The 11,746-nt window shown below is 43.0% G+C and overlaps 1 protein-coding gene across 1 annotated transcript; it reads left to right on the forward strand.

Moving 5' to 3' along the window:
• Positions 1-448: 448 nt before the first annotated feature.
• Positions 449-11,450, forward strand: HDDC3 (HD domain containing 3). Its single transcript, XM_075276187.1, has 4 exons — positions 449-622; positions 3,239-3,294; positions 6,834-7,074; positions 10,589-11,450. The coding sequence occupies exons 1-4, from the start codon at positions 493-495 to the stop codon at positions 10,717-10,719; spliced, it is 558 nt and encodes a 185-aa protein (XP_075132288.1). The 5' UTR covers positions 449-492; the 3' UTR covers positions 10,720-11,450.
• The last annotated feature ends 296 nt before the right edge of the window (positions 11,451-11,746 follow it).

Raw genomic sequence — 11,746 nt, forward strand, 5'->3', positions numbered from 1 at the left:
GCAGTCCCATGTAACTACATCATTCTCTCCCCTCAGCCTCACCCAACATGCAGTCCCATGTAACTACATCACTCCTTCCCTCAGCTTCACCCAAAATGCAGTCCCATGTAACTACATCACTCACTCCCCTCAGCCTCATCCAACATGCCGTCTCATGTAGAACAAACCTCTCTCTCCCCTTCCATCCTCCATTACCACGCTACAATCTTCTCTGCTTTCTCTTCTCCAGCTCCATGTGCTCGGCTCCGGCTTCCTCTATACAGCACCGAGCAGTGAGGGCCGAAACCCCGCCCTCATTTGAGAGGCCACGCCCCTTCCTGTGACATCACACCTACCAGGAGCAACTCCATTCTAGTCACGACCCTTCCTCTATACAGCACAGAGCAGTGATGGCCGAAACTCCGCCCTCCTCTGAGAGGCCACGCCCCTTCCTGTGACATCATACCTACCCGGAGCAACAGCACTCTAGTCACGACCGTGTAGCTAGTGTGAATGCGGGCTGAGGTCACTGTCATGTCGGATGCGGCTGCGATTGTAGAAGCGGCGAACTTTGCTGCTATAAAGCATAAAGCCCAGAAGAGGAAGGATGTGGAGGAGACGCCATATATAAACCACCCCATAGGTAATGCTGCCTGTCAGCTATGTCACCGCTGTCCTTGTGCTTCTCTATGACCTCCTGTGCAGGAAGGATGTTTTTACAAAACCTCAAGTATCCAAAAGCTCTAGAGGTCACAATACAAGCTAATGAAGTCAAGAAGGGAGGAATACAGCTATACATTGGAGTAGGTAGTTGTTCACACTGCACTGGTGAAGTTTTGCTAAAGCTGTTGCCTAGCAGCAATGTCCACTCTATACTGGAGCCTTGTTCAGATTACGCTAGGTTCACACCTGCGTTCAGGGTCTCCGTTCTGTGGTTTCCGTCTTCTGCATGCCAGAAGACGGAAACCACAGACTGGGTCCGGCCGTGAGCGTTTTATGCTCTCCACCGCGAAACCGTTTTTTTTTTTATCCGGACACAGAGTACTGCATGTCTGACTCTGTGTCTGGATTATAAAACCTGGTTTCGCGGCGGAGAGCATGAAACGCTCACGGCCGGACAGCTTTCTCACCCATTTAAATAAATGGGTGAGAAAGCCTCCTGCAGGTTTCCGTCTCCTGCTCTGTTTTATGCAGGAAACGGAAACCTGCAGTACGGAGAGGAGAACGCAGATGTAAACGAGCCCTTAGCATGACCAGTTGGACTGAAATATTGAGGATCCCTTTAATCATGTATGATATGTGTCAGAATAATAGACCTGAAGATCTATCGCTCTTCTTAAAGGGGCGCTCCTACAATCAAAATCACATAATCACAGGATAGGACATTGTTAGAACCCCCGCCCATCAGTAGATTGAGGGTCCCGAGCCCCCCCAATCTTATTTACTTCACGGCCACAACAAGAAGTAGGTTGAATGGATTAGTGGTACAGCATGTGCGTTGTCGCCAGGACATTCGCAGTCTATGAGGCCGGTGCAGATAACCGAGTACAACGCCCTGCTGTTTCCTGCAGTCACGTACACAGTACTTATACATTAGTAAGAGTCAGTCAGATATTGATTATTCTCTGTAAATTATAGTATATGGGATGCAGGAATTGCAGAGAAGATCACTAGGTTTGGAATACAGATTCTGTGCTGGAGACTAAGCCCTTCTACATGGGAGTCTATTGGAGTCATGTCCCAGTCCTCAGGCTCTTACAAATAAAGGGGTTTTCTGGGACATATATATTAATCATCTGTCCTTATAACAGGTCATCACAATCTGATAGTGGGAGTCTGACATCTGGGACCCCCAACTATCACCTGACTGAAGATGGCGCAGAGTTCGGATGAGTGCTGTGGCTTCTTCACTGAATACCAAGCACCGCTCTATACATACAATAGAGGCTATGCTTTGTATTGTAGCTTGGGTGAGTGATGTGGCCTCCTCACAGAATATCAAGCATAGCACTATACATATCATAGGGCCATACTCTGTATTGCAGCTCAGCTCTATTCACTGGGATGGGATTGAGCTACTGTTGAATGTGAAATCATCGGCACAGAGAAGACGCAGTGAACACCCCTTCAATAGCTGATTGGTGGGGACCATGATGTTAGTCATCCACCAAACACATATTAATGACCTATCCCAGGAACACGTGAATATGTAAGTCCTGGAAAATCCCTAAGATTATTTATCATGAAGGCCCTTTATTGTATAAGTGATGTGAGATAACACAAACGATATAGCGTATGTACAGTCATGACCAAAAGTTTTGAGAAAGATACAAATATTAACTTTTACAAAGTCTACTGCTTCAGTTTTTCTAATGGCAATTTGCATGTACTCCAGAATGTTATAAAGAGTGATCAGCTTAACAGCAATAATCCCCTTTTCGATTGTTTGGGACATCTGGAAAACAGCTTATTCGGAGAAGACGAGGTGAGCGCTACCACCAGTCTTGTCTCATGCCAACTGTAAAGCATCCTGAAACCATTCATGTGTGGGGTTGCTTCTCAGCCAAGGGAATTGGCTCTCTCACAGTCTTGCCTAAAAACACAGCCATGAATAAAGAATGGTACCAGAATGTCCTCCAAGATCAACTTCTCCCAACCGTCCAAGAGCAGTTTGGCAATCAACAATGCCTTTTCCAGCATGATGGAGCACCTTGCCATAAAGCAAAGGTGATAACTAAATGGCTCAGGGAACAAAACATAGAGATTTTGGGTCCATGGCCTGGAAACTCCCCAGATCTTAATCCCATTGAGAACTTGTGGTCAATCATCAAGAGACGGGTGGACAAACAAAAACCTACAAATTCTGACAAAATGCAAGCATTGATTGTGCAAGAATGGACTGCTATCAGTCAGGATTTGGTCCAGAAGTTAATCGAGAGCATGCCAGGGAGAATTGCAGAGGTCCTGAAGAAGAAGGGTCAACACTGCAAATATTGACTTGCTGCATTAACTCATTCTAAGTGTCAGTATAAGCTTTTGTTACTCATAATATGATTGCAATTATATCTCTGTATGTGATAAAAACATCTGACAAACACACATAAAAACCAGAGGGCAGCAGATCATGTGAAAATATAATATTTGTGTCATTCTCAAAACTTTTGGCCATGACTGTATGTTTATGTCCTTCTTCCATTTCTTTTATTTCAGCTCTTATGAAATAGTAATTTGTTGCTGTTTGTGTTGATTTATATTGTAGGTGTTGCCAGGATATTAACTCATGAGGCTGGAATCGCTGATATAACAGTGCTGCAGGTAGACAACATAATACACGTATTCTATTTGTACTGCAAAATGTATTTAGTATAAATGGTTATTCCCAATGATATACTTATGGCGCATATGTAGTATTTGCCATCACTTAGTTTTTTTTGTAAGTGAAGTCCAAAGTTTTGGGTGACGAGATATTCAGAGAATGAAAGTCCCTCAGTGCTGCTTTTTGCTGCACAACAGCAGTCAACACATTTACATTTAAGCGAATGAGCTACAGTGCAGTTTCCCTGTACAGCCATTTTCCAGGAGTGCCACTGTTCAAGGGAATCTCTTCTCGAGATACATCATTGCTTTTGATTACTTGAATAACTAAGAATGGTTAAATCTGCACCCACTATGGCTGACCTCTAATGGTGACCTCAGAATATTTCATAGGGAGTTTGGGCCTAAATATATGGACCCAACATTACAAATTGTGTCATATTCTAGTGATAGAACATAGTTAACTGAATTGTTGGCGATCTAATCACTAGAATTCTTACCAAATCACGGTGAGTTTTTTTCTGCATGAGTGCATTTTAAAGAAATGAAACACAGTCTTGAGCAGTATCTTCACAGCATCAGGTGAGGAATGGAGCTACAGAAAGTAAAGTTATCCCTTAATGTACATACTATGTGTGGGATAATCCCTTTAAGGGCTAGGATGAAGTATATTAAACCAGCGACAGGTAGCTCAGTCTCACCTGAAGGTAACGCTTTTTTCCCCTTGAAAATCCAAACAACTGTTTCTAAAATATTAATTTACTTCACAATACGCAATTCAGACGACGGTGTCACCTGCAGTGGGTGACCGTTTGGGGATTCCGTCCCCCATTCTGCTTGAAAAATGTGGAGAGAAAAGTCCCGCAATAAGGACTCCGCATTGTTCAGGCGGATAACTGCTTTTTACGCGGATTGGGTTTCCATTTTTCGGAACCCTAAGTGGACCCAAAGAACAGAAACCCCAATGCAGGTGTGAACCTAGCGTAAGCAGTCTGGAGGGGGCTCCATTCTTCTATGCCCCAGTCTGCTCTAATACACCATCATGGACATGAGAAACACAGGGTTAGGTGAGATTTTAGCAAAGCTTCTCAGCCCTGCCACACAGAGAAAGGAGCAGCCTGGGGCATAGTAGGTTGGAGCAAAGAAATTGTTCATGTGTATATTGTGAAATAAATTAATATCACGGTAACAGATGCATGAATTTTCAGGGGGGGGGGGACAGAGATTACATTTAACCTGACCTATCTAGCTGTGGTCTTGGTTTAATATGCTTCACCCTTGTGACAGGCTCCCTTTAAGCCAAGGGCTATATGGTGACTTTGGCCATGGCTCCCATCTTTCAATCAAACACCACATGTCGCCCTATGACTCCTTCAATATTTTTTGTGACTGATGCAGCATCCTTGGAGTCAGGGTGCAATTCTGTTCACTTACATTGCTGAATGAGTTAAGGGGGAGAATGGTGACGTTTGGTCATTTGATAGTAGCTGTATCTAAAGTTGCTAAGTAGTCTTAGCCTAAATAATAATGAATAGCCAGGAACACATAATGTTAAGTGGATCTTTTTTATTTTACACGTTATTTCGTATACAGGGCTAGAAAGAATCACACAGTTTGATGAAAATGGATTTTTGCACAAAAAAGTGTCACTATTTTCACTGCATGGACAATTTGTGGAATAGGGCATGATGTGGCTCTGCCAAATTTATGTTCAATGGTGTAAATAATTCCTGAAGCTTACGGAAGCTATGGTTCGGTAGAAGATGCGGCTGATTTATGGTGAGGTGTTCCTCCACTGCTGCAGGGAATAAGAAGACTGGCGATGAGATTGGAGTTTTTCATGTGTTTTTTTTTTTTTTTTTTTTAATGGAAGAAATTCATAAAACCATCAACTCCTCCTCACTATGCTCCGTTCAGTTGGCCTCAATGACATTGCGCTCCGCTCAGTTGGCCTCAATGACACTGTGCTCTCCTGGTTCTCCTCTTATCTCTCAGACCGCACTTTCAGTGTATCATTTGCGGGCTCTGTTTCCTCCCCTCTTTCCCTTGCTGTTGGGGTTTCTCAGGGCTCGGTCCTAGGCCCCCTGCTCTTTTCTCTCTACACAGCCCCCATTGGACAAACCATTGCCAGATTTGGCTTCAGGTACCATCTTTATGCTGATGACACCCAATTATACACATCTTCCCGTGACATCACCCCTGCACTCATACAGAACACCAGTGACTGTCTCTCTGCTGTCTCTAATATCATGTCCTCGCTCTATCTGAAACTAAATCTCTCTAAGACTGAACTACTACTGTTTCCACCATCTAACAGATCTGTCCCTGATATATCCATTGTAGTCTCAGGCCTTACTATAACTCCTAGGCAGCATGCCCGCTGCCTCGGGCTCATGTTTGACGCAGACCTTTCCTTCACCGCCCATGTTGAATCACTCGCACGTTCATGTCACCTCCACCTCAAAAACATCTCCAGAATATGTCCTTTCCTTACCAGAGATACACTAAAGACACTTATTGTCTCTCTGATTGATTCATTCTCGCCTTGACTACTGTAACTCCTTACTAATCGGTCTTCCCTTCACTAAACTCTCTCCTCTACAATCTATTCTGAATGCAGCGGCCAGGCTCATCTATCAGGCTAGACGCTACAGCGATGCCTCGGGTCTGTGCCAGTCACTACATTGGCTGCCTATTCATTATAGAATAAAATATAAAGTTATCCCCCTCATCCACAAGGCTCTCCATAATGCCGCACCTCCATATGTTTCCTCCCTCATCTCTGTCTACCGCCCAACCCGTGTTCTCCATTCACTCAATGACCTAACACTTACATCCTCTATTATCAGAACCTCCCACGCTCGTATACAAGACTTCTCCTGAGCTGCACCACTTCTCTGGAATGCTCTATCCCGGACAATCAGATTAACTCCCAATTTCTACAGTTTCAAACGCAAACTAAAGACGCATCTTTTCAGACAAGCCTATCACAATGTCTAACGTAAACCCTTAACCATCCTCTGTCCCCGCTCCCACATTTCCCCACATGATATGATGTCATCTCATGCTAACTTTATAGGTCCAAGCTCCATCCACATGTTAAAGGACACGACTGTTGACGGCTTATAAAGTCTTATGTTTATGTAATGACAGTCACCTCTATTACAAAAGTGTCTGACCTCTGTATAAGCAATGCTGCCCCTGCTACCTCTTGTGTCACCCCCTCTACCTCACAGATTGTAAGCTCTTGTGAGCAGGGCCCTCAGTCCCATTGTGTGAAATGAATTTCTTTGTTATGTATCTGTATTTGAACCCTACAAATTGTACAGCGCTGCGGAATATGTTGGTGCTATATAAATAAAATTTATTATTATTATTCTAAAACTGACTACAATAATGTTTGGTGGACATAAATTTTTCTCTTTATTTTAACTGTGTTCCCAGAGGTAAAATGCAGATAGAACTGCTGAATCCACTTGGGCTCAGTGGCCATTATCACCCAAAGAACCTAATTCTCACCTCTCTAATATGTTCTCTAGGCAGCAATTCTACATGATACAGTTGAAGATACAAACACAACATTCCTGGAAATTGAGGAGAAGTTTGGTCCAGAGGTTAGCCGTATAGTAGAAGAGGTGACTGATGATAAGACATTACCAAAGATGGCAAGAAAGCAGCAGCAGATAGAACACGCTCCACACTGCAGCCACAAAGCCAAGTTGGTCAAATTAGCTGACAAGTTATACAACCTGCGGGACCTGAATCGTAGCACTCCAAAAGGTACTTAGACCCGCATAAGAAACTCAAAACTTGTTTATAAGCTACACTTCACCACCCCTTACAAGGATTACGCATTTTATTTAGTTTTTTTTTTTTTTAAAAAAATATATATATATATATATATATATATATATATATATATATATATATATATATGCAGAGAGATAGTAACATGGGTTTTCCCTACTCTCTAGTTCCTCAGCCCTAGGGTTTGCCTAGTCATTGCAAGTATCACAATTTTCTAACTCCTCCATTTTCACTGTTGCAGATTAAATCTGTTATGGGGGCCTGTAAGCTGGTTGTGTTATATGTAATGGGGTTGTTGCATTTGACCCTAGTATAGAGGCAATGTGGAAGCTAAAAAATTTGCCAAGGCATGCACCCTATGCCACAAATTGCTGCCCTTTTTTAATCCATATATGAACTTGATATTCTGTGCATTCCAGCCCTCTCTTTACACGTTCCAATATCTATCATGACTTTATCATAGCTCTGGAGTTACTAAACCAAAAAATCCACATGGAAAACTGCATCCAGATGTTGTCACTGCTTAGATCTTAATGTCATAATTGCTGGTGGTAATAAGTAAACTGAATATTCACATTATAATGTATTGGTGTTAAAATACATTTTCAAAGAAATATTGTAATTATCTACTTATAATAGTACCCCCTTGTGTTAAAAATGTATAGGACTGCATATGTCATTGTAGTGAGGCCGTGTTAAGTCACTATTTGATGGGCTGATATTCAAGGTAATTATTGTAAAGTGCACTCCTAGGCCAATGCAAAGGAGTGCTGATAACATATTTTTCTTTAACCACTTCAGTACCAGGCCAATTTGTGGTCCAGGACCAGACACATTTTAGGTTTATTTTGTACTAGCAATGCCCGCGACTTCGTCCGCGGCCCCATTCCTCTTTTGCGCTACACACCTGCAGCGCAGCCCCATTCCCCTTGTGTGCTACACACCTGCAGCGCAGCCCCAGCCCTGCTCCCCCCCCCATTGCCCCGCGTCCACTGCGACACCGGACTCCCCTCTCCCTCCACACATGACCCCTGCGGGCCCCTCCAAAGGGACCCCAGCCTCCCTTCTCCGCCCTTCCCCCCCCTTCCCCTTCAGCCCCGGCCAACACCCCACAACCCCCTCCCTGCGACCCCGGCCGCTATCTTCCCCTGCGACCTTGGCCTCCACCTCCCCCCAAGACCCTGGCCTCCACCTCCCCCTGCGACCCCAGTCTCCACCAAATCCCTCCCCTCCCGCGACCCCTGTAAGCTCCGCCCCCTCCATCGCTTGCTCCAATCGGAGATCAGCGTGAAGGACTGAGATGATGTCATCTCAGGTCCTTCAGCCTCCGCCAACCGGGATTTCGAGGTTTGCGGTGGCGAAAACCGGCAACCTACGGGGATCTTAAGGCGTCTATGTATCTTTCCGGGCGCTATTCTAGGTATGTGGCAAATCTCACTATAATCCGTTCGGTCGTTTCAGAGTGATTGAGGAACAAACATCCAAACGCACAAACTTTCACATTTATAATATTAGTAAGGAGAAGGATGTGCAGTTTAGAGAGCTTTAACATTTTTCTCATACGTATCATTCAAGTAATTTTTGCGTCTTTTTTGGGGACACATAGGGCTTTATTTTGATGTTGTTTTTATTTTCCAATGTGTTTTAATTTTCTTTATATCCGGGAAAATATAAACAAAATAGGAGGGAAATTGTGTCTGGTTTTCACTTTTCTTTTTTTTCTTTCTTTTTTTTTTTTTTTTAAATTTAATAACACAAAGTGCTACTGAAAAACTTTATAAAATAGTTTTTCCTCTCCGTTATGGTCATTTTTATTTTGTATGGTGTTGTCGGGGGTGGGGCTATAACAGGGGTAGGGAACGTACGGCTCTCCAGCTGTTGCAAAACTACAACTCCCAGCATGCATACTTGCTCTGCTGTTCTTGGAACTCCCATGGAAGTGAATGGAGCATATTGGGAGTTGTAGTTTCACAGCAGCTGGAGAGCCAAAGGTTCCCTTCCCCTGGGCTATAACCTTTAATAACGGAATTTTATTGGCGTATTAGTTTACTTATTTTTTAGAATGTTTTATTAAAAAATTTTACATTTTTTTTTTTTTTTTAGATATTTTTTTTCAGATGGTGTCCCCATAAGTTCATAAGAGACCTTTGGGGACATCTGATCACTTTTTTTTTTTCTGTATCGGAGGCTGATTTCCCCTGCAACTGGGGCTGGTACATTTACACCCTCCTGCACGCTGTATACACAGTATACAGAGATGATCTGAGTCCTGTAGGACCCAGCAGCTCTTGCAAGACACTGATCCCGTCGGATCACGTGACTTCTGGGTCAGAGAGTGGCCACATCATTGCGGCGCCCATAACTGTGTATACAGCGCTCATTGACTGCTGTATACACAGCAATCGAGAAGGCAGGGAAGGGAATAAACCTGTCTTCTCTCTGGGAGCTCCGGCTGAAGTTACAGCCGGCTACCAGTTTCAGCAATTGCACGATCTGTCAGAACAAGGCAACCACTGTCTGGACGTATATAGTCTATGGGTGGTCCGGAAGTGGTTAATTGTTATTGCACAGACCGACATTTGGCTATATAATCCAGCTTTTAGTTGTGTATGCCCAGCACAAAACCATACAGCTGCTCCTTATCAGGAACAGAGATAAAATGGCATGGAGCGGTGAAAGACTTATCTAATGGTGTTTCCCTCTGTTCTAGGATTCTGTATCCTTATAATGGAAAGCCTATGTCCAGTCTAAACCCAGTTGCAGACGACCATGTTTTTTTGCAGTCCGCAAACTAGTGTCATCAGTGAGTTTTCTGCATCAATGCTGTATATCCGCATATACGGACAGTGTGTGATCCGAGTTTGTGGAGACAGGAGACAAACTGAGTACATCAGTACACCATTCATGGTTTTCAGTCTCCCATAGGCTTCTATAGGCGAGTCTGTGCCGCAAGCACTGAACAGAATAGAACCTTCTCTATATTTTGCAGCGCTGACTCACGGCCCACACACTGATCCGTTTAAGTCGTGTGCATGGGTCCATAGAAATGAATGGGTCAGTGTGCTATCCAGATAGCACATTGATTTCACACACAGTTGTCTGCAAGGGGCTTTAGTGATATCCTTGCTGCTTTTAATGAGGATACAGCAGATGCTGTGCTGTATTCTACTAGGCATACATGACTAACACAGCCTCACTAGGATGGCATGCACAGACCTTATACATTTTGAACACCACTGAGTGCTATTACAAGCAGATAATTGCAATATTTCTATGACAAAACATTTTTTTCTTAATAACAATACATTACAAAGTTACTCTAAAATGTATATTATGCTCTTTATTTATTACAATTTGTATAGATGGAACAATCCCTTTAACTGAGACTGCTGCAATATATTTATTACGTATTATTTTGCAACATTTTATTTTTTACATAGTCAACCTTTACAATGCATAAGCCTTGAACCTAAACTTTGTTTTGTAGGCTGGTCTGAAGAACGAGTAGCAGAATATTTCCAGTGGGCTTTCCAGGTCGTGAATGGTCTACGTGGCACAAATGTGGTGATGGAAAAACATCTAGACCAACTATTCAAAGAGAGGGGCGTTCTAGCTTGAGTCTGCTATATGAAAATTCACACGTCCCTGCACTGGTTCTACAGTGTAAATTAAAGATCTGTAAAGTGCTGTGTTACTACATGCTCAGTGTATGTAAAAAAGGAAGATGTGAAATTATTGGTAGGATTGCTTCATGGGATGTAGGCGAGGGGAGCCTTGTGAAACGCAGAGTGTCAGGAACGCCCTTCTGACTGTAAAGCGCTACGTGCGCTGTATCGTTGACCAATGCACAGTGACACCATCTGTAGCAAGATGATGCTGCAGCTCTTTGGAGGTGGTCTGTGGATTGTCCTTGACTGTTCTCACCATTCTTCTTCTCTGCCTTTCTGATATTTTTCTTGGCCTGCCACTTATGGGCTTAACAAGAACTGTCCCTGTGGTATTTCATTTCCTTACTATGTTCCTCACAGTGGAAACTGACAGGTTAAATCTCTGAGACAACTTTTTGTATCCTTCCCCTGAACAACTATGTTGAACAATCTTTGTTTTCAGATCATTTGAGAGCGGGCTGTCCATGCTCAGCGACCATCAAACTTAACTGAACTTGAATTGTTTTGTAAAGAGGAATGGTCCAAAATACCTTCATCCAGGATCCAGGAACTGATTAAAAGCTACAGGAAGCGACTAGAGGCTGTTATCTTTGCAAAAGGAGGATCTACTAAATAGTAATGTCACTTTTCTGTTGAGGTGCCCATACTTTAGCACCGGTCAAATTTTGGTTTAATGCATATTACACATTTTCTGTTAGTACAATAAACCTCATTTCAATCCTGAAATATTACTGTGTCCATCAGTTATTAGATATATCAAACTGAAATGGCTGTTGCAAACACCAAAATATTTAGAACTAAAAATGATTAAGATTAATAGGGGTGCCCAAACTTTTTCATAGGACTGTATTCACATAGATCCCTATAGAGATCTCAGCTTTTCAGTACAGAGTGGTCCAGATCTTGTAGCTGTAATATGGATGTTCATTGTAAAACGTAGCGTTTTTTTCTTCTGCCTTTCTGCAATGTTGGGCTTT

This window comes from Leptodactylus fuscus, chromosome 5, assembly GCF_031893055.1.
Source record: "Leptodactylus fuscus isolate aLepFus1 chromosome 5, aLepFus1.hap2, whole genome shotgun sequence".
Lineage (NCBI taxonomy): Eukaryota > Metazoa > Chordata > Amphibia > Anura > Leptodactylidae > Leptodactylus > Leptodactylus fuscus.

What these genes read in the sequence shown, in the direction of transcription:
- HDDC3 (XM_075276187.1), top strand. Translation starts at nt 493, where the DNA reads ATGCGGGCTGAGGTCACTGTCATGTCGGATGCGGCTGCGATTGTAGAA. An exon ending in ATATATAAACCACCCCATAG is followed by an intron (nt 623 to 3,238) that starts GTAATGCTGCCT and finishes TTTATATTGTAG; the next exon opens with GTGTTGCCAGGATATTAACT. An exon ending in GAATCGTAGCACTCCAAAAG is followed by an intron (nt 7,075 to 10,588) that starts GTACTTAGACCC and finishes TTTGTTTTGTAG; the next exon opens with GCTGGTCTGAAGAACGAGTA.